The 24,032-nt window shown below is 42.8% G+C and overlaps 1 protein-coding gene across 9 annotated transcripts in view; it reads right to left on the bottom strand.

Moving 5' to 3' along the window:
• The window catches only part of LPGAT1 (lysophosphatidylglycerol acyltransferase 1), a 154,503-nt gene that overhangs the window by 71,354 nt on the left and 59,117 nt on the right, over positions 1–24,032 (bottom strand). For 5 of the 9 annotated variants that reach the window (XM_018060752.1, XM_018060755.1, XM_018060753.1 and 2 more), the window contains one exon: positions 8,871–9,135. In XM_018060752.1, coding sequence (XP_017916241.1) covers positions 8,871–9,108 — 238 coding nt within the window. In that variant the 5' untranslated portion in view covers positions 9,109–9,135. Of the gene's footprint in view, positions 1–8,870; positions 9,136–10,038; positions 10,221–10,484; positions 10,672–24,032 lie in introns of those variants that run through there. The other 4 variants (XM_018060758.1, XM_018060759.1, XM_018060756.1 and 1 more) reach the window with 4 other exon arrangements.

Raw genomic sequence — 24,032 nt, 5'->3', positions numbered from 1 at the left:
TGGACAGAAGAGCTTCAATTCAGTTCAGTTCAGTAGCTCAGTAGTGTCCACCTCCTTGAGACCTCATGAATTGCAGCATGCCAGGCCTCCCTGTCCATCACCAACTCCCAGAGTTTACCCAAACTCATGTCCATCAAGTTGGTGATGCTATTCAGCCATCTCATCCTCTGTCGTCCCCTTCTCCTCCTGCCCCCAATCCCTCCCTCCCAGCATCGGGGTCTTTTCCAATGAGTCAACTCTTCACATGAGGTGGCCAAAGTACTGGAGTTTCAGCTTCAGCATCAGTCCTTCCAACGAACACCCAGGACTGATCTCCTTTAGGATGGACTGGTTGGATCTCCTTGCAGTCCAAGGGACTCTCAAGAGTCTTCTCCAACACCACAGTTCAAAAGCATCAATTCTTTGGCACTCAGCTTTCTTTATAGTTCAACTCTCACATCCATACATGCACTGGGGTTGCAAAGAGTCGGACATGACTGAGTGACTAACATTTTCAAACTATAAATATACCTATTTAATACAGATAATATACTTTTTATATAACTAATATACATTATATATACTTAATATATTTAATATTATAATATACTATAAATATGTTTATCAAAGTTTGGTAGCACTAGTCACCTTTAAAGTTTTCAAAGTGGTCAATAGACTAGATCCTAGAGTATAGTATTAATGTTACATTTCATTCATATTCCTTACTCAAGTATCAAAGATAAGTTACTTCTTATATTCATTTTAGTGACATTTTCTTTCAAGTGGAAACAGAGTATTTATCTTCTATATACTCCAGTGATAAGTATTTCAAGAAACAAAACAGTTTGAGAACCAAAATCCAAAACAATTTGGGAGGGGAAAAAAAAAATGGGGAGGCTATGTCTTGCTTTTGGACAGAAAGAACTTAAATATGTAGCAAAACCAGTCTCCACTTTATAATAATCAACTAGTAGTACATTTAAATGGACATAGAGTTGCCTGCAGTATAATTACATAGTTGAATAAAAATCTGACATTGGCATGAACACTGTAGAGTTATAGGTGTGAATCTTCCTAGAAAATATATATAGCAACACGGAGAAAGAGAAAAAGAAGACCTCACAAAACTCTTTTCCTGGAAGTATAGGAGAAAAACAAAAATATAAAAATTCCGCAATACATGAGATCTGGCTGAGATCAAACCAAGCTGACGTAAGACAGAATCTATAGTGGAAGTGGAGAGCAGAGACAGACAGAATGTGTGGCATGTGATGAAGAGGGCTCCAAAATGGCAGATCTCAGAAAGCAACGTGAAAATGCATATCCTTAAGAAGAGGGATTTACGCTGGCATGCTGCGGTGGCAAAAAGCCGCCTGGACTTAGTCTGGTTTGGAGAGACAGAGGATTTGCGGCACCACAGAGAACACAATCAGGCTTCATATGTTTAAAAAAAAAAAAAAAAAACTACGTCTGAAATCTACTTTGGTTCCACCCATACCTCCTACAAATAACTGAACAGGGAAAATCCAATTCACTAAATCACAGGAAACCAAAGGGAAACTGGCACAGCAATGACTTGGAGATACTGTAAGAAAAACAGCAGAAATGAGCAGCATAACATACCAACTGTCAAAGAATACTGCTAGAAAAACATTACAATGGAGAAAATAAAAACTGTAACTACATACTCTTGCATGAAATTAAGAAATTAATCAACGAAGTCACTCCAATATGAAGAAGATCACAAAGCATAAATATAATAAGAACTCAAGGAAGAAGTGACTAGACAACAGGAACAAAAGAAGCATGAACTAGCAGAACTCAAGGAAGAAGCAGAAGAATAAACAAAAGCATCGCAGACATGAAGAAACTGAAAGGAGAACACAGAAAAGGGACTGCAGAAGACACAGCAAGAGACATTAAAGATAGAAACGAATGCAAAAGCGCTTAAAGGGATTAGAGCAAAATAATAAACAGAAAAGATATAAAAAGGGAGATCCAACAGACATATAATTAGGGTCACCAAGAACAAAAACAAAAATAATCAAAAACAAACATTTAAAGATGTAATTGAAGAAAACTGTCCTGATATAAAAATGGATCTGAGTCTACATATTAAAAAAGCACACATGTGCCAACGTATCCTACACCAGCATATCCTAGCAAAACTACTAAATATTAGAGACAGAATTCATTGGGCCAATAGGCAAAAAGATCAAATCATTAACAATGGGAAAAATGTTCAAGTTGGCTTCACACATCTACAAAGCAATGTTTAATGCCAGAAGACATTGAACAAACCTGTAAGATTCTCAAGGAAATAAAGAGTGAGGCAAGGACTTTATTATAAGTGTAAAGCAACAAAAAGAAGTTCTGAAAATGTTGTTAGAATAATATTCCCTTTTGTTTTCATGATTTGTTACTGAGAAACTACCAGATGACAAACTTTAATCAACTAGGAAAAACTTCTGCAAAAGTGTCTGGGTGAGCATTACACATATTTAACTGAAAAATTAAGACTAAAAGAAGAAAAGATAAAGGTGATAAAACAGAACACAAACATTATAGCCTATAATAATGTATAAATTCAAATAAAAAAATTAGGTGATGGGAGAAAGTGAGCAGGAGGTATAATAAGCTAACTCATTATCTTGATGTAACAGGTGGGAGTCAACAGAGAGCCTTAAAGCTTACAAATCAAGTAGCAGAAGTAAAAGCATACATAGTGCAAATGTAAATTGGGTGATAGAGAAGAGAAAGGGGAAGAGAAAAGAGAATATTTTAAAAGACTTTTACCTTTGTTCTTGGAAGAAAACTAACAGTTACTGTGAACTGTAATATAAAAATATCATATAAAGCAACTAATAAGACAAAAACACAAACCTTCCTAAATATCAAAAGAACAAGAAAGCAAGGGAAGACTACACAGTGAAAGACTTAACATTTATATATTTTACAACAGAAAATATAAAATACAATGACAGACTCCAGAAAAAAAGTCTGACATATCAATAAATGTAAATGGATTCAAATCATGTTGAAAGAGATTTTCAAACTGACTCATAGAACAAAACCTATCTTCATGCTGATTGAAAGATACATGTAAATCAAAGTAATTTAAATGGTTAGAAAACAAAAGGATGGGCAAAGATATACAAGACAAATGTAAACAAAAAGAAAGTAGAAATATTTTGATTCCAGCTCTTTTTGATTCCAGAATCTGAGGTCTTATCTTTTACAAGAACTGCAAATAATGTTTCATGTGCTTCTGTAACAACGTATGTATAGGGTATGTGTACATGATTAAATATACCATATATATGTCTTAAAACTATATAATTACTCAATTATATACAAATATACAATCTTTGAAGTAAGACTAGATATGAAATTGCTGAGTTCATGGTATATAAAAATTTTTCTACATAAAAATCAAAATACTTTACTGAGCACTCCTCACATATATTTATATCAAGATCAGCTGTTGATCTAACATCATTGCAATACCTCCCCATCCTGATGACAATCTACTGTCAAGCACTCAAAAACTAAAATTTCAGTTGTTTTCTGAATCTTAAGGAAGTGGGATTTTATGCAATTTATTTATTAAAAATAATTCTGTTGAAGCAACAGTTTTTTTAACCACTTGCAGAAATCCACAGCCATGAGATTGCTTTCAGGAGTCAAAAATCTGTAGTTTCAGAAAGAGATTTCAGGCCTCAGAAACAAAAGTATGGGAAGTAAAAACATTTTTAAATATTCTAAAAATATAATATAAAAGTCAATAATGGTTCTATAAATACAAAAATACACTTGTGGCAGTATCAACTCAGTTAATGCATAAGAGGAAGTAACTGTGAAATCTCTGTGTTTCAATTTCAACATCAGTAACAAAAGGAGAAGATAATAATAGTACCAACTTGATAAGACTGCTGTGAGCATCAGACTGCTGAAACTCATCAAACACTGCTTGGCTTATATTGCAATAAATGTTAGCTAATATTATCATCATAGAGATGCAAATTTCAAACTGATGCATTATTTAAATCTTTTAAATCTATGTAATTACTGATGATAGAATTAGCCCCACAGACAAATATTTCCCTATTAAAAAAAAAGAATGTAAAGTTGCTCCTATCCTAAATTCCCTATTTCCTCTCGGCTACCACCTACCTCCGGGGCAAGATCATCAGCCCTTCCTCATTAAGCCTTATACCAGGATGTGTTCATTGTTAGTGGCACTGTCTTTCCGACCAAAGCTGCTGTGAACGACTTAAAGTCATGTCTTATGCACCTGTTCCCACACAAACTAGGAGCTCAATTAAGGTGTGTTAAATTAATGAATGTGATATTGTAGTCGGTGTATGTATGTGTGTGCATGTGTATGAAAAACATGATCCAGTTCAGGGTTCATATTCTGTGGATTGCAATGATCTTGATAACAGACAGCTGCCTTAGATGCCTACCTTCCTGAAAGTTCTGACATCAAAATTAGGAACGTAGGCAGTGGACTTCCCTGGGGCTCCAGTGATTAAGATGCCACGCTTCCAAGGGCGGGGGTTGGGGGGAATGGAAGGTCAGCTGGGACTAAGAATGAAAGAAGGGATTCATTGGGAAAAAAAACCCAAGAATTGAGAACACTTATAGAGCACCCTGTGAGCATCAGGCAATGAACTGGGTTCTAGGAGTATAAAGAACACTACATCTCTGTCTATAGGGAGCTCACAGCCACCAGGCACAGAGCAGGTAAGGCTCTCCCTCCTACTAACTAGTAGGTAGAGATGTTAAAGTTAAAGCTAGACCAAGACAGCTGACTTCTAAAATTCTAAATTTCAGTTCTCTTTCCACCAGAAGAATGTCTTTCAAATGCTAACAGGGCTCACAGCAAAAAAAAAAAAAAAGAAATCTGTAGCACTGCGACTCACTCTAGTATTCTTGAAGTGGAGAATCCCATGGATAGAGGAGCCTGGCGGGCTACAATCCATGCGGTTACAAAGAGTCAGACATGACTGAGAGACTAACAACCACCCACCTAGTACAAATACATATACTTCTGATCTTTTCTATTTCACTTTTTTTTTTTATGTTCGTCCTGACACATTAAATAGGTTTATGGCTCAAAAGTGGAAAAATACTATGGTAGATTAAAACTCTTAAATGTCAGGCAGACAAAATTCCTAATAATTGATTTTCCTCACACAATGAATATCCCAGCAAAAAAAACATAAAACACTATCAAATAATCAAATAGCACCCCCAAAGACTAACATGGAGCCATGACAGCTGTCCCCTGGGGAGTGGGAGGAAGCTAAACCTAATCCCCATCAGCCATCCAAGTAAATTCCCGATCCAAGGGAAACAAGGATTGCGAAGCAAAGATAGCTTGGTGCTAAGTCCCCGGCACCTCGCTTTCTTCCAGCCAGACTGTGGCCCAAAAGACTCCCCTCATCCTGCATAAGCAATTCTGGAGCTTCTACTTGCAGTGAATATTTTTAAAGGATTTTGTGTAAGAGGCTTTAATTAGATGTGTTTGGATGGGGAACAATGTATTTATTAAAAGAAATGAATGAAAATCATAATAATCTATTTTAAATAAACATTATTTCAAAGAAATAGCTCATTGAGATTTGCCAATCTTACTTAAACTGAAGACAAAGGAGTATGCTGATTTATCCTGGCTCTGAATAAAGCAGGTAGATGTGAATCATTAAGGAGTAGGTCTTTTAGTTTGCTCTTGAAATAAGAGACCAAGGAAGTATACAACTTTCCCTCAACATGAGAGGCTTGGCACTTGCCAAGCACTTGCCATTGAAGGAAATGTGGTCACAACAATCATCACTACCTAGTAGCGAACTAGAAATGAGAAACCCCAGCGTCCTCAGAGTTCTTTCAAGAAATGTGTTCCCCTGGACAGAAAATGTAAAATCAGAAATGGGCAGAGAGACCAGAAAATCCTTTCCCTCTTCTGGGTCCACAGATAGCACTCCAGGTCTGAGAACACAAATCAAGTACAAGAACATCTAGTTAAGTTCTTAGACTTAACTAGCCTCACCACTCTCTATCCAAGAAGTGTGTTTGAGTTTAAAGGACTCATTTTTTGTGTGATATTTGCCTCAAATTAAAGGACAATATTATAAAACTAATAAATATTCCTGTCTTCCCCCAAAGAAATCTGTTTAGAATTTTGTTGAGAAAAACATTCTTTTATAAAGATAAAATGCACTTTTTCTAAGAAATAGGAAAAAGTCACACCTACTATTTATCAGCTCTATTCAATAGAACTTCCTGTGATGATGGAAAGTTCTGCTATCTCTACTGTCTACTACAGAAGCCACTAGACACCTAGTACTGAGCACTTGGAATGTGGTTGCTGTGAATGAGAAACTGAGTTTTAAATTTATTTCAATTAATTTAAATAGTCAAATATGGCTGGCAGCTACTATATGGGGCAGTGTAGATTATATAATCAACATAAGTCTTCCACAGCAAAGCTGAGTAATTCACTTACCTTAGACTGAATGTCACAACTTGAAAATTTGATATTCTATACCAATATTCAATTTTCAGTTTCCTAGTTAACAGTTAGCTAATTAATATTTAAGGTTTCCTTAGAAGTGGTTTTTCAACAAAGTCTGGCAATTTTTATTCTAAAACATAAACACACTAGATACGCTGAGCAGCATTGCTTTGGCAATGCTCAATTTTCCATGTGTGAAACTTAAAAACAGGGAAAGGGGAAGGTGAAAAAAAAACTCAGGCCCACCCTCTCCTTGATATAAAGGTAAGAAATGAAACATATAATCCAAACAAAGCCCAACACAACCCCCTTGTGTGTGTATCTGCTCATCAACCCCTGCTTATGTTTGCTTCTTTAGACCCAGTTGTGGCTTTAAACAAAAGTCATTCCTATTTTTGTTTGACCTTGTCTGTGTTCTATTATGACCAGACCTTTTAGAAGTAGTCTACCTATTAGGAAGACTATTTAAAATGCACATACCAAGATATTCTATATTTAAATGAGACAAACCAATCAAATGGTCAAAAAGCAGTACCTTGAAGGAGAGCAGATGCTTCAGAGAGACTAAAATACGCAGAGCATGCCAAGACCACCTTCCAAGCAGGTGGCCAAAGAAACTGCGTGGTTTTATAGGCAGCAAGGAAGAAACATTCCAAGAAAATATGCTTAAAAATTATGCTGCAGCCTTGTTGTAGCCATACATAATTAACTTTAACTTCAGTCAGCACCACTGAACTCCTTACAATCTCAAGGTCAATGCCAAGTTATTTTTTTCCAGCTTCTCATCATGCTAACACTTATACACAAATATTCCACAAACACACACACAGGCACAAATGTTTCAGTAATTTCATTATTTTTAAGTAGAATGAACTTCTAGAACTTATATCTAGAAATACTATGAGCTCATTTAAAACAAGCAAACTTAAGTATACTGTGCAAAGAACAAACCACTAGTACCGCATAGCATATTGGGGGAAGCTCAGACTCTACAGAGCAAAGCGATTCTATGACAGCAGTGCAGCACAGGTAAAAATTCAGCACCATAGACAAAAACTTCATTTTTACTTTGTTTTCTTTTCTCTCCTGCTACTGCTGCTACCACCAGGTCCCCCCAAAGAGGACCAGAAGTTCACCTACCATATCTAAAGACCACTGGAATCTCAACAAGATACATAACAAAGAAGCAATGCGTATACTATCCCTGGGGGTTCGGGTCTTGCAGAATAATAAATGGCATTGCCAGAAGGAGAAAAGGCTTCATCTGGGGCAACTAAGAGCACTCTAACCTTGCAAGAGACTTTCAGACTCCATAAAAGCTGTGTGTTGTCAGTGCCCTTGTGTGTGTACATAAAATCTGCGGATGTTGCCTGGGCAGGAAAGAGGGAGACAGAAAATTTTAAGTGGGGATCTGCCGTGCTGTTCAACACTAAAAGTACCCTGCTCACTCTTCCAAGATATGAGCGGCAGACTCCACTGACCGCAGCATCTGTGGCACTATCTCTAAGGAGCTTATCGGTTATAAAATTCTATGATAAAGCCTCAATGTCCAAGACAAGGGCCAGAAACCTGAATGCTTTTTTTGTTATCCTGCTTTTTAGAGGGAAATGTCAAATAAATATAATAATACACAATTTTCACAACCAGGGCACAAGTTCTCAAAGCCTGTAAGGCTTATAAGCAGAAAATAAACACTGCTTCTCATTCAGTTCTTTAAAATTCACTTTAGAATAGTATTACGCTTGCAGAAATAAAAATCTATTAAAAGACACTCTGAAGATATATTAGCTTAACAGGATAAAACTTAATTTCTTACATTTAATATTCTAATATAAAATTATCAGATAAGATATAGATTCTCGTAAACAAAGGAAACATACATAACAGAAAAAAGCCACCCTTTGCTTGGCTTCAAATGTGAACACAAGTACAATACACCATTAAATGAAAAAACTTTTATTAAACTATCTTAGCACAAATAGGGCTCAGTACTTTTTCTTAATGCCCAATGATTATGAGCTAAACATCTTACCTTTTCATTTTATAACCCCTGAAGTCCTATAAAACTCACTCTTACTCCTCTAGGACGGCTTACACTGATGGGTTTTAGTACATGTCAATCATTAAAAGCCATTATTTGAGGCATTTATCAGTATATAATTATGAAATTATACTTTTGAAAATATCATCCTTTCTAAATTAGGATTCTTAAAAAAACACAAACCTCAATAGAATTGGTCTCTGTGTTTACAATAGTCAAAGCATCTTCCACTTGAAGTGTAATACGCATTTTTTTAAAAAAACATGGCTCCTGATTTAAGGCGAACATTACACATTTTTAAATATGCATTTTAAAAACGGTTCATGCTCTTACCTGTATATCCAGCATACCATCCCCAAGAAGCCACCATTCCTAAAAGCCATTTGTACATCATTCCTTCAAGGTACCAGTACCGCTTGCTGTCCAGCAGTCGAAGGGGCAGAAGCACGATTATATAGCAGAGGTAGGATGGAATCGCAACCAGGTTGTTGGCGACCATGAAGGCAAACCTCACCAGGGCTTTCACCAAGATCCAGCCCAGCCACGGAGCTTCTTCCAGAGTCACAGCCATTCTCACATCGAAGTCTGTCCTGTCTTGCTGAGGTGAAAAGAAAATCCATTTAAAAAGGAAAACGGAGTGAACACATCTAGACAGTCACTAATAGAGAAATCACCTCCAGCACAAAAACAAATGAAAAAAAAAGAAAAGAAAAGAAAAATCGAGGATCTAAGCTTTTCCCCCCCGCTGTAGTACCTCAGCGATCCGTCCGGGAAATTCCAGAGGGGGACGGACAGCCAGCGGAGGAGGAGCCCCACAAGGTCAAGGGAGCTGTTCACGGAGGCACAGGCTATGTCATAATATATTTAGCAAATGATAACACTATTCCCACCAACTCCTCAGCCGCCGGCCCGCAACCGCGTCTCACTGCAGTCTTCGGTTGGACTTTGAGGAAGAAACAACACAGCGACCTGCCTCACACGCCTTCGGCAGCTCCCTAACTGACAGGGGTGAAGAGAAGACTGGAGCGGGCACCTCTCGATCCAGACAGGGACCCTCACCACCACCCTTCTGCACCGATTCATCCTTTATAACGGTCTCTCGCATTAGCAAAAAAAAAAAAAAAAAAGAGTTACGCTAACATGGTTCATTTGCGGCAAATCGGGGCTGGCGTTCCTTTTTCCTTAGGTGTGTGGAGGAGGGTGGGGGAAAGGTGGGGGACCAGAAAAGCGGGCAAAAGCGTGAGCGGGTGAGAGGAAGAAAGTGGGCGATAATAAGGCGAAAAGGAGGAAGAACGCGAGTAGGGGGAGGGGAGCGGCGGCGGCGGCGGCGGCAGGAGGCGCAGAGCCGGGGATGACGAGCCCCGTCCGCGGCCGGAGCGCAGGGGAGCCGGGGGTGATGAAAGGAGCGGGGAAGAGGCGACCGCGGCGCTTCAGTCAGGGGGGCGGCTGGGGCGGCCGCGGTCCGAGGTGTGGGAGGGGTCGGGCCGCGCGCCGGGCTCACCTCAGCGGGCGCGGGCGGCGGGCGGCAGAGCGCGGGGACCGGCGGGGCCGGGGGTGGGCGGCCCGGGGCGCGGCGGCGGCGGCGGGTGTCCTCGGCCGGGGGGTCGCGGTCATGGACGCGGCGGCGGCGGCCGAGGTGCGGCGCGAGCGGGCGCGAGGGCGCCCTACTCCCCTCGCGGCTGCCTGCGAACAGAGGGGACGGCGGGGACTCTGAGGCCGGACCTGTCACCGGGGCGGGTCCCAGGGAGGCGGGCGGATGCCCCGCGCCCCCGCCTCCTCCTTGGGGCCTACCGCGCCCTCGTCCCTCATGCCGCCGCCGCCGCCTCCTCCCCGGGCCACGCGACGACGACACCCGTTCCCCGCCTCCCCCCCACCCCACCCCACAGCGCCTCCCGGGGCCCAGCCTGCGGCAGCCGCGGGGCCTGCACCCGCCGAGCCCGGACTCACCTCGGGCCGGCCCGGCCCCGGCCCGGGCTGCGGGAGCCAGAGGAGCCGGAAGACTGCATGGCCGGCGGAAGGAGGAGCGGCGCGGCCCGCACCCGGCCCCCGGCGGCGCCGAGACTCGGTCCCCGGGGCCTGGCCGCGTTTCGCCGGGGCTGGCGGGGAGGGGCAGCGGGGAGGAAGCGGCGGGAGTCTGCACTGCTGCAGAGCCGCCCCCAGAGCGCCCTCTAATGAAGGCGCGGCGGCCGTCGTCCGCCCTCCCGCTCGCGCCACCGCCGCCGGCGCCGGGTCCCCGCTGTCCGTGGGTCGAGGCCCTTGGGGCCCGCCTGGTCCCTAGGCCGGGACCTGGCTTAGCCCGGGACCGAGGAAGAGAGCCGCTCGGAAAGATCTAGCGACGAGCTCCAACCCTTGCACCACACGAGAGTCATTTGGTCCAGATTTAGAGCCGCTTTTCTGCCGAAACAGCGGTTTTTCATTGTGAGGGCTCTCTCTCTCTTCTTGACAAACCCGATCACTGCCTGGGCTGGGAAACTGTCCTCCTCGAAGACTGAATGCCCTCTTTTCTTTCCTAATGAAACCCAGCTGCTCTCACGGCTTTTCTTCTGACTCTCTCCAGAGGATTAAGGTTTAGAGTTTAAAATCAATTCATGTTAAGTGCCAGATCTCTCGTTCCTGGAAAGCACATGGAACATTAATGATAGTTCCAGTGTCCCATCCATCCTCCTGCCCCCTTCAACACCCTCAAAGAATCCAGTGGGAATGAGTGGTCTACACAAAGACACTAAAATTTGGTTAGTCAAAGAGGGAAAAGCAGATAAGCAGTAACTGTCATTGAGCGAGTGCTCAAAAATTGGTGTCCATAGGTACCCCTGGACAGGGCTGGGTCATTCCCAAGATACTGTTGTTGCATTGTTTCAAAGGCTGGACCACCAGAAGAAAAATAGAGACAGAGCCCAACGACCTCCCCACCTACACATTCTCATACGGTCTGCTGCTGCTGCTGCTGCTGCTGCTGCTAAGTCGCTTTAGTCGTGTCCTCTGTGCGACGCCATAGACGGCAGCCCACCAGGCTCCTCTGTCCCTGGGATTCTCCAGGCAAGAATACTGGAGTGGGTTGCCATTTCCCTCTCCAATGCATCCACGCATGCTAAGTCGCTTCAGTCGTGTCCAACTCTGTGTGACCCTATGGACAGGAGCCCACCAGGCTCCTGTGTCCACAGGATTCTCCAGGCAAGAATACTGGAGTGGGTTGCCATTTCCTTCTCCAATGCATCCATGCATGCTAAGTCGCTTCAGTCGTGTCTGACTCTGTGTGACCCTATGGACAGGAGCCCACCAGGCTCCTGTGTCCACAGGAGTCTCTAGGCAAGAATACAGGAGTGGGTTGCCATTTCCTTCTCCGCATATGGCCTACTAATTTTCAGTATTTAAAAAAAAGTATAAAATCTTGTTATATCCTTTAATCACATTTGTAAATTGAGGAGGGGCACTTTTTTTTTTTTTTTGGTGCCCTGCCGTGGTGAACTGCCATATTTAAATCAGAATGCCACTTACTCTTCCTACAAAATGTTTATCACTGTGTTTGCTTCAGACTCTCAATGGCCTCTCTCTTTCTCTCAGTCCTTCAGCTCCTCTTTGGCTCACAGGTCAAAGAAAGAAAATTCACCTTAGGGACATGTGAAAGAGTATTTCCTATTCCCTTGAGTGCTGAGAAAATATGAAAGCACAGAGCCTGGGAGCCTGGCTGGAATAGTTGATTAGATTTCTTTCCATTTAGTATTAATTTGTTTTTATTTATAGATGTTGTTTATTTCACCAATATTATATTCTAACTGTACAGAGCATAAAAAGGCACAGGCCATGTCTTTCTGTATAAGTTCAAGTGATGAATAGCAATAGACAAGTTAAATATGACCTTTCTATTCTTTGTATCAATGTTTCCTTTGAGAATTTAGGTGCCAAGGTAATAGCATCTTAAAATAAATCTCATGATAAAAATAATATATATACTGTTTATTGATTGTTTAAAATATGTCATAGTATTATTAAGTGGATAAGATAGGTAACACACATATTTCTTCTGAGAAGCAAGAGTAAACTCCCCTAAGATTCCATTAGGTCCATCCCACTCAACATTCTCCACATGCTGGCAAATGCTGGCTGACACCTGGGGAGACATAACCTACAATGTGATCTGTACCTGGTTCCTGGATTACAGAGCATCTGCCAGAGCTCCAGATAAACCAGCACTTGCTGAGATGTAATTAGTATCAATCAGTCATGCCCAGAAAAGGGCCAGAGGTTGGGGAGGACCTTTCACAGCAGGTGTCAAACTTTAGCGTGCAGAAACATCACTTATCAGTTCAGTTCAGTTCAGTCGCTCAGTCGTGTCCGATTCTTTGCGACCCCATGAATCGCAGCACACCAGGCCTCCCTGTCCATCACCATCTCCCAGAGTTCACTCAGACTCACATGCATCGAGTCCGTGATGCCATTCAGCCATCTCATCCTCAGTCGTCCCCTTCTCCTCCTGCCCCCAATCCCTCCCAGCATCAGAGTCTTTTCCAATGAGTCAACTCTTCGCATGAGGTGGCCAAAGTACTGGAGCTTCAGCTTTAGCATCATTCCTTCCAAAGCTCAACATCACTTATGGTGCCTACCAAAAAGAGAGATTCTTGAACCTCATATCAGAAAATTTTTCATACTCTAGGTTCAGAGGAGCTGGAGAACCTGCTTCTTTAAAAAAAAAAAAACAAAAGCAAAAAACCATAGGTGGTTCTAATGCAGGCAGAGTAGGCAGATCTTGCTTTAAGAAATTCTGACCGAGAAGTATCCTGACATAATCACCTTTTCTTGACCTTTCATGATTTTAAATAATTCAATCATATCTGTTCTCATCTGTACTAGTTTGCTAGGGCTGCGATATAAAATATCACAGACTGGGGAGCTTAAACAACAGAAATTTATTTCTAGCACTTGCAAAGGCTGGAAATCACAGATCAAGGTGTTGGCAGGGTTTGTTTCTTCTGAAGCCTCTCACCTTGTCTTGTGAATGACCATAGTCATCTGTCTATGCGTGCAGGCGTCTGGTGTCATTCTTGTGTCCCAGTCTCTTCTTTCAAGGACCACAGTCCTTATACTAGTCATGTTGGATTAGAACCCACCTTAATGACCCCATTTAATTTAATTACCTCTTTAAAGGCCCTGCCTCCAAATACAGCCAGGTTCAGAAGTACCGAAGGTTATGACTTCAATATATGAATTTTAGGGGGACAAGAGTCACCCATAATATCCTCCTTCTACTCTTTGGTGGTGGTGGTTTAGTCACTAGGTCATGTCTGACTCTTGTGACCCCATGGAATATAGCCCACCAGGCTCCTCTGTCCATGGGATTCTCCAGGCAAGAATACTGGAGTCGGTTGCCATTTCCTTCTCCAGGGGATCTCCCTGACATAGGAATCGAACGATCTCCCTGACATTAGGTCTCCTGCATTGCAGACAGATTCTTTACAGTAGCTTTATGGGAGGGATGTAGAAACCCTAACCAGTCAGCTGGTCCCCTCTTGACTGATTCCAACTTCATTAGACTTATCTTGAAGCTAAGTATATAGAACAAGACATGGTATTCCAGGTGTAGATATGCCCTGTTTTATTGCCCAGGGTGATTGAGAGGGCTTATCTTTTTAACATTTTTTTATCACAGTAGTGTGTTTAGCTTCTAGACAATTCAGTACCTACAATGGATAATTTGGGCTGGCTTCTTCAGGGAACAATTTCAAATGATGCTTATATTTATTTCTTGTATTTCATATTTCATTTAAGATATATGGTTTGTGTTCTTTTGAAAAGTGAAAGTGTTAGTCACTCAGTCGTGTCTGACTCTTTGCAACCCCATGGACTGTAGCCTGCCAGGCTCCTCTGTCCATGGGATTCTCCAGGCAAGAATACTGGAGTGGATTGCCATTTCCTCCTCCAGGGATCTTCCCAAACCAGGAATCAAGACCAGGTCTGTATTCTCTTACCCTACATATGATACTTCCCTCTGGCCTACATTTTTTTCTCCACCATATTTCAACTTACTGATGCAGCCTCCTGAGATGTTTCTATAGGTTATTTCCACAGTACCACAGGCAGACAGATGTGTAAAGGCTCTGAACAACTGTAACAAAAAGATTGGGATGACCAGTTCTTCAGGACAGAAGATCTGTAGAAAGCAGGGACTTTCTTCAAAGATTAACTAGCCTCCAGGCCCCTCTCCAACTACCTTAGAGCTGGCTTTATCAAAACACAAACATAAACTGAGAATTTTACAATCTTTCTATGTAGTAAAGCCCAATAAAGGAAGAAGGAAAACATAGAGACCCCACCCTATAGTTTCAGTTTCAAAGCTCACAATTGAACCATAAGAGGATGATCCTTTGAAAGAGAAATATGACTTCTTACATTTCCAGGAGTCTCCAGACATTTTAAAACGATTTAACCATGACACCCAAGAAGGTTTAATTCCATCCATCTGGTCCACATGCACACAGCAAATTAGGTTATAACCAAGGAGGGGCTCCCTCGGGCTGAAGAATCCTTCTGGGCCCTCTCTTTTTCCTGGTGGCAATTAAAAAAACATTTCAGCTACCTGTGCCAGTTTCTGCACTAAAGCTCCACTGAACTATTTCTCTCTAGGGTAAACCCAACCAGCAGTTTCATAAAACATTCAACGACTTGACAAAGGCCCCCACATCACTAGACACAGTTGCAACCTAGAAATTAGCCCCTGAGACAGTCATGCATTCTGAGTGTTCTCATATTTAACTTCAGACAAAAAGGGAAATACATACGTATCGTAAAGGAAAGTGAAGCTTGAAAGGGTTGTCGCTCAGTGGTGTCTGACTCTTTGTGACCCCCATGAACTGTAGCCTGACAGGCTGTTCTGTCCATGGGATTTCCCAGACAAGAATAGGAGTGGGTTGCCATGCCCTTTTCCAGAGGATCTTCTGAACCCAGGGATCGAAGCTGGGTCTTCTGCATTGCAGGCAGATTCTTTACCATCTGAGCTACCAGGGAAGCCTGCCACATATATATCTAAATATATATATAATATGAAATATACCATATATAATTTATCTTCTATATTAGTATCCATAATCATTTTCCATGAAGTATGTTAGGGCTTGTAACCTTAACATTTTTTAGATAAGATTTGACAGCAGCCTTATTTAAGCCATTTCAGCAACTCTTTTTATTAACAAGATTGACTTTAAACAATACTGTGAAGTAAACAGTTCTCTTTTCCTTCCTATGTCCTTCTCCTCTTCGACTAATTTCCTTTTCCCCTCTTGATACTGAAATGGTCCCTAGTTTCCAAGGGGCACTGAAGACCCCATCTAAGACCCCCACCCCCAACAGACAACATTCTAAGCTAGAACCTATTTTCTTACCTATCCAACATTGCATTTCAGCATTGTCTTTCTTGCCTAGTGGGGTAAACTAATGCCTGCTGAGTTGCGAATGGCTGAAACACACATTTCCACTTCCTAAAGTATTAACATTTTATAAAGGACTTCCTTAAAAAAAAAAAAAAAAGCATTTCTATTGGTAGACTCCTAGGTACTGTTGTGGAGAAGTATTCCTGTAAGGTATTTTGGAGAGTCTATTTCAGCAAGTTCCTAACTGACAGAAGCTATAAAACTATGTAGTATCCGTAAGAATAAGACAAATCCAAATTTAAAATTGGCTTTTCCTAACATAAGAGCTGGAATAACTTGATATTCATGATTATGTTACAGTAGTAATAATCGTTGACATTTATTAATCACTTTCAACACTGCCGGCCCTGTTCTCAGTGCTTGCTTTCCAGGCATCAACTCATTCATGCTTCACAAAGACCTTATAAGGACCATACTGTCATCCACATTTTCAGTTCAGTTCAGTTGCTCAGTCGTGTCCGACTCTTTGCGACTCCATGGACTGCAGCAGTCCAGGCCTCCCTGTCCATCACCAACTCCCGGAGTTTATTCAAACTCATGTCCATTGAATTGGTGATGCCATCCAACCATCTCACTCTCTATCATCCCCTTCTCCTCCTGCCTTCAATCTTTCCCAGCATCAGGGTCTTTTCCAATGAGTCAGTTCTTCGCATCAGGTGGCCAAAGTATTGGAGTTTCAGCTTCAACATCAGTCCTTCCACTGAGTATTCAGGACTGATTTCCTTTAGGATGGATTGGTTGGAACTCCTTGCTATCCAAGGGTGAGTCTCCTCCAATACCACAGTTCAAAAGCATCAACTCTTTGGCACTCAGCTTTCTTTATAGTCCAACTCTCACATCCATACATGACTATTGGAAAAACCGTAGCTTTGACGAGATGGATTGTTGTTGGCAAAGTAATGCCTCTGCTTTTTAATATGCTGTCTAGGTTAGTTACAACTTTTTTTCCAAGGAGCAAGCGTCTTTTAATTTCATGGTTGCACTCACCATCTGCAGGGATTTTGGAGCCAAAAAAAAATAAAGTCTGACACTGTTTCCACTGTTTCTCCATCTATTTGCCATGAAGTGATAGGACCAGATGCCATGATCTTAGTTTTCTGAATGTTGAGTTTAAAGCCAACTTTTTCACTCTCCTCTTTCACTTTCATCAAGAGGCTCTTTAGTTCTTTTTTACTTTCTGCCATACGGGTGGTGTCTTCTGTGTATCTAAGGTTATTGATATTTCTCCCGGCAATCTTGATTGCAGCTTGTGCTTCTTCCAGCCCAGCGTTTCTTATGATGTACTCTGCATAGAAGTTAAATAAGCAGGATGACAATATACAGCCTTGACATACTCCTTTTCCTATTTGGAACCAGTCTGTTGTTCCATGTTCAGTTCTAACTGTTGCTTCTTGACCTGCATACAGATTTCTCAGGAGGCAGGTCAGGTGTTCTGGTATGCCCATCTCTTTCAGAATTTTCTATAGTTTGTTGAGATCCACATAGTCAAAGGCTTTGGCATAGTCAATAAAAGCAGAAAGAGATGTTTTTCTGGAACTCTCTTGCTTTTTCAATGATCCAGCAGATGTTGGCAATTTGATCTCTGGCTCCTCTGCCTTTTCTAAATCCAGCTTGAACATCTGGAAGTTCATGGTTCAAGTACTGTTGAAACCTGGTTTGGAGAATTTTCAGCATTACTTTGCCAGCATGTGAGATGAGATCAATTGTGTAGTAGTTTGAGCATTCTTTGGCATTGCCTTTCTTTAGGATTGGAATGAAAACTGACCTTTTCCAGTCCTGTGGCCACTGCTGAGTTTTCCAAATTTGCATATTGGAAATTGTGGCATATTGAGTTCAGGACTTTCACAGAATCATCTTTTAGGATTTGAAATAGCTCAACTGGAATTTCATTACCTCCACAAACTTTGTTTGTAACGATGCTTCCTAAGGCCCACTTGACTTCACATGTCTGGCTCTAGGTGAGTGATCACACCATCGTGATTATCTGGGTCATGAAGATCTTTTTTGTATAGTTCTTCTGTGTATTCTTGCCACCTCTTCTTAATATCTTCTGCTTCTGTTAGGTCCATACCATTTCTGTCCTTTATTGTGCCCATCTTTGCATGAAATGTTCCCTTGGTATCTCTATTTTTCTTGAAGAGATCTCTAGTCTTTCCTATTCTATTGTTTTCCTCTATTTCTTTGCATTGATCACTGAGGAAGGCTTTCTTATCTCTCCTTGCTATACTTTGGAACTTTGCATTCAAATGGGTATATCTTTCCTTTTCTCCTTTGCCTTTTGCTTCTCTTCTTTTCATAGCTATATGTAAGGCCTCCTCAGATAACCATTTTGCCTTTTTGCATTTCTTTTTCTTGGTGTTGGTTTTGACCATTGCCTCCTGTGCAATGTCACGCTGGAGCAAATATAAGGAGATATCCCACGGCCAAGGGCAGAGAAGCGAAGCCCCAGCAAGATGGTAGGTGCTGGAGCGGTGGCTGTGTGGCACTGAAGTGACTCTGAGGAGATACCCCGCGTCCAAGGGCAAAGGAGAAGCCCCAGCAAGATGGGAGGAGGGGTGAAATCACATTTAGAATCAAACCCCATACCCGCCAAAGATGCTCAGAGGGCTCAAAAATACCTTGTGCACACCACGACCCAGAGATCCCACAGAGACTGAGACAGAACTGTGTTTAAGTGTCTCCTGAGGAGGTACGGGTCAGCAGTGGCCTGCTGCAAGGACAGGGGCTCTGGGTGCAGCAGACATGGGTATGGCATAAGCCCTCTTGGAGGAGGTCACCATTAACCCCACAATAGAGTGGAGAGTGAAAAAGTTGGCTTAAAGCTCAACATTCAGAAAACGAAGATCGTGGCATCCGGTCCCATCACTTCATGGGAAATAGATGGGGAAACAGTGGAAACAGTGTCAGACTTTATTTTTGGGGGCTCCAAAATCACTGCAGATGGTGATTGCAGCCATGAAATTAAAAGACACTTACTCCTTGGAAGAAAAGTTATGACCAACCTAGATAGTATATTCAAAAGCAGAGACATTACTTTGCCAACTAAGGTCTGTCTAGTCAAGGCTATGGTTTTTCCAGTAGTCATGTATGGATGTGAGAGTTGGACTGTGAAGAAGGCATAGCGCCGAAGAATTGATGCTTTTGAACTGTGGTGTTGGAGAAGACTCTTGAGAGTCCCTTGGACTGCAAGGAGATCCAACCAGTCCATTCTGAAGGAGATCAGCCCTGGGATTTCTTTGGAAGGAATGATGCTAAAGCTGAAACTCCAGCACTTTGGCCACCTCATGCGAAGAGCTGACTCATTGGAAAAGACTTTGACGCTGGGAGGGATTGGGGGCAGGAGGAGAAGGGGACGACAGAGGATGAGATGGCTGGATGGCATCACTGACTTGATGGATGTGAGTCTGAGTGAACTCCGGGAGTTGGTGATGGACAGGGAGGCCTGGTGTGCTGCAATTCATGGGGTCGCAAAGAGTCAGACATGACTGAGCGACTGAACTGAACTGAACAGAGCTGCCAGAACTTACACAGGACTGGGAAACAGACTCTTGGAGGGCACAAACAGAATCTTGTACACATCAGGACCCAGGAGAAAGGAGCAGCGACCCCACAAGAGAGTGTCCCAGACTTGCCCGTGAGTGTCCAGGAGTCTCCGCAGAGGCATGGGTCAGCAGTGGCCTGCTGCAGGGCTGGGGGCACTGAGTGCAGCAGTGCATCATGGGACCTTTTGAAGGAGGTCGCCATTATCCTCTTACCTCCAGCATAGTTTGGCCTCAGGTCAAACAACAGGGAGGGAACACAACCCCACCCATCAACAGAAAATTGGATTAAAGATTTACTGAGGATGGCCCCACCCATCAGAACAAGACCTGGTTTCCCCCTCAGTCAGTCTCTCCCAGCAGGAAACTTCCATAAGCCTCTTATCCTTCTCCATCAGAGGGCAGACAGACTGAAAACCACAATCAGAGAAAACTAACCAATCTGATCACATGGACCACAGCCTTGCCTATCTCGGTGAAACTATGAGCCACGCAGTGTAGGGCCACCCAAGACGGACGGGTCATGGTGGAGAGTTCTGACAAAGCATGGTCCACTGGAGAAGGAAATGGCAAGCCACTTCAGTATTCTTGCTTGAGAACCCCATGAACACTCACATTTTACAGTGGGGAAATTAAGCATTCAGTCCCAGGTCACTTAGGCAGCAAGTGGCGGGGCTGCAACTCAATTCCTAGTTCTCAGACTCCATTGCCTAGACCACATACTACAGTGCCTCTCTAGGAGAGGCTGGTAGAAAAGTTGTTTTCCACTGAGAGTGCGAGAGAAAGAGAGAGAGTGACAGGAAGTTTCAGAAGATGCTACTCTTCTCCAGCCTCATCTCTTATCATTCTCTTCTCATACCTTCCCCTCCCTCACAGTGTGGCCACACCAAAGTGCTCACCATCTTGAAAGAATGCACTGTGCAGCTTCACACATACAAACTCATGCATTTTTTTGTTGTTGTTAGTTTGCTTGTTTGTTTATGCTTTTCCCTTCTTGGTGTCTTTCTGATCCTATTCACCCCTTGTGGTCCAGCTAAAATATCAAAGGATCCACGACCCCATCCCCACCCCCAGAATTCATTCTCCCTCTGTGTCCATTCTTATAGCCCAGTGCCTATCATATTGTAACAGGCTAGGATATTTGATATTTTAGGTTGTCTGTTGAGAGTAGAGTTTCCATATCACCTGTCTCATTATTTTTTTTCCCGTGTCTAGCTTAGTGTCTTATATTTGGCAGGAAAAATTTTTTGAATTCAATGTTTATTTAATCTATTCAGACTGAATCATTTCATTTTTTTAGGTTAACTGGATATCTTGAATGGTGAATCATCATCATCCTCACCCAAACCATAGCCAGAGGAAATAAATGTTGCTAATACTTCATCTTAAGATGTGTTTCAACTTTTAAAAATGATTGTTTCAGTGACTAGAAGCACCTCAGGTGAATCACTAATTGTACAAAATAATATTGCCCCTTTTAATATTAATATCTTCCTCCATTCTCAAGCTGTCCCCTACTCCCAATCAATCCTGGATGATGTGGTTATAGTATTTTTCTTAAAGTGAAAGTCACTCAGCCATGTCTGACTCTATGGAACCCCGTGGACTATACAGTCCATGGGATTCTCCAGGCCAGAATACTGGAGTGGGTAGCCTTTCTCTTCTCCAGGGGATCTTCCCAACCCAGGGGTCGAACCCAGGTCTCCCGCATTGCAGGTGGATTCTTTACCAGCTGAGCCACAAGGGAAGTCCATTTTTCTTAAAGTTCCATTTTTAACATTTTATTTTCCTGCTCAAGTTTTGCCATTGTTTTTCCATGTCCTAGCAAACCAAGGTTGAGTGTCTCTGTCTGGTTTACTTCAGGACCTTAGCATCCAATTTCTCACTCGTTGTCCTGGAACCTATCAACCAATGGCCATGCATGCTGCTGTGTCTCCATGGGGTTCCCGCAGCAGAACCTAGCACTCTAGGGTAGCAGACTGATGACCTCCATTTTCAATGAGGGCCACGAAATTAAAGACTGGCAAACACTGTCAAGTTCTATTTCAGTTCTCATTTACTTCCCAAACAGCCTCCTCTCCCTTTAAGCAAACACATTCCATACCTTGGCTTTGGCTGTTTCCCTACCTGGAACGTCATCCTTCTTTCTCTCTGACTGTCTTTTTACAACCACTGGAAGCCCATCTTCTCGTCCAGAGTCCCTTGGCCCTCCAGAGTCCCTCCTCTGGATACCTATTGCACTGATAGAGAGCGAACACAGTTTTGATTTCCTGATTTGCTCTCACACATCCCATCTGCATGCTTGTTGAGGTGAAAAGCCATAACTAACTGCCTGGTTCGGAGCCTACAGTACAAAGTGATCTTGACATATAAACTGAACACATTGAGAAATTCCGGTCCACAGTTTCATGGTACCCCACTCAAACTGCAGAAGTCCCATCTCCTCCTTCTCAATTCTTTATCTGCTGGTCCTTCAGCAACTGATCCTTTCAGTCACCCCGTCCTTCCAAGCTCTATCCCCCAGTTTAAAGCTAAATCTTACTTCACTGTCTAGCGCCTCAGAAAAGTTAGGTCTTTTCAGGGCTGTGGATTCCCCTTTGTTTCCAGACAAAACTGCTGTCTATAAATTCCAGCTTGGCAGTTTCCCTAGACTGTGTCCACAACATTTCCCAGCACTGACTTCTTTCTGAAAAGAGTACCCCGACTAACTGCTTTGAACTCATTTCTTCTCCCTTTCCTCTGCTCCCATCTTTATCCTCAGGACACCTTATGGAATCTCATATCTCAAGCTTTCTTTCACAATTCCCTGTCCTACCACTGTCAACAGACTCTTAACTTGGCTAGAAGCTTTTAATTCACAAGTATCCTGTGTTTCTGGGTTTCCCCACAAATATAAAAAGAAAACCAAACGACAAACCAGTGCAGCATCTTTGTTCTGGTATTGGGATGGTGAAAGTCAGTGATGTTTGATAAGGAAGAGAAATTCCCCCTTTACAGGAAAAACGACACAGGATAATTCCACTCATGAACAGAGGAAAGAAGGTGTGAAGAAGTTACGCGGCTTGTTCATCCTAGAGTGTATCACAAACAGAACTGCTGCGGTCTTAAGGTGACCAGTACCTCCCAGTTTACCTAGGACTTTCATCATTTTAGCACTCAAAGCCCCACGGCCCAGGAAACTACTCAGTCTTGGCAAAGAGTTGGTGATCCTCTACGGCATCTGGGTTCCCATGCAGCCCCTTAGCCAGGTTGCAGAGGCCCAGCTTCCCCATGCAACCCACCTTTCCTCTGCCACTGCTGCTCCTGGGCAACTTGATACGATAAAAGTCAACAAGCTGTTCAGGGTTGATAGCGTGTTTAGTGTTTCCTCTAATGTGTATCATCTGTCCTTTACCTAGGTTAAATTTCCCCTCTTATCCAAGCCTTCATCAGTGCAGCTTGGCTCTTTCCAAAGTTTTCAACAGTTTAAATCATAGGAAGTTGGAGCAGAAATCTTCACCTTGCTCCTTTTCAAACTGTGTGTTTAAGGTTGATTTGTCATCTTGGGATCTGAGCCTGTTGCCTGAGACTCTCTTGTAATGAAAATCATGCCATTTTGCATTTCCCCAGTGCCATATGATCAACAGAGAGCTCTCTCTGTCTCTGTCTCTCTCACACACACAGACACACACACCTTGCTGGGAATTACCGATAACCCCCTGAGGTACTTACTGGTTGAAAGAGGTAAGAAGGGTAAGGAAAGAATTTCTTTACAAGTGGTTTTCTTTTGAAATGTCTTTAGGAGACAGTTTATAAAACATACTTTCAAAGCCTTTGTTTCTTTTAATTTCTGTCTTCAAAGCATAAACTGGAGATCTAAATTATTAGGAATCAGCCGCTGGTAACCACACAGCCTGGAGAAACTCCAGAGTAGGGCTGGGGGGATCCCAGCTCCTCCTTCCCAGCCAGCACAGGTCCTGGAGGAAGACAGGGTCCCACTCAGGAAGGGCCCATCCTCCATCACCCCACATTCTGGCAGGCCCTGCCTCCCTACATCCTCTCACGCAGAATATTATTTCTATGGGGAAAAGCTCAGGTACATTCTCTTGAAATAGAACCTGATTGTAAATTGGGAACCATCAACAGAGTCCCTCATCCCTTGGTTTACTATTATAAGGTCTTCTGGGCACAAACTCCTGTTTCAAGTACTGTGAATTAAACAAGACTTTGGATGAGACTTCCCTGCTGATCCAGAAGTTGAGAATCTGCCTTCCAATACAGGGGACTCAGGTTCCCTGGTCAGGGATCTAAGACCCCACATGCTGCCGGGCACCTAAACCGGGGTTCCTGCAGCTACTGGGCTCACACACTCTGGAACCAGTGCTCCATAACTAGGGAAAACTCTCACCCTGGGGTGACGACCTGGCAGAGCCAAAGGAAAACAGAAACAAAGGAAACCACAACAAGGCTATGGGCAAAGGGTGAGGCTAGGAATGCTGCCTCTCAAAGTGTGGGACTTTGAAAGTTTGCAGCCTTTCAAGGTGTTGTAGTTCTAT

The sequence above is a fragment of the Capra hircus genome, chromosome 16, assembly GCF_001704415.2.
Source record: "Capra hircus breed San Clemente chromosome 16, ASM170441v1, whole genome shotgun sequence".
Taxonomy (NCBI): Eukaryota; Metazoa; Chordata; class Mammalia; order Artiodactyla; family Bovidae; genus Capra; species Capra hircus.
Note: the sequence above shows the minus strand (reverse complement) of the source record. Positions and strands in the feature narration are given on the sequence as shown.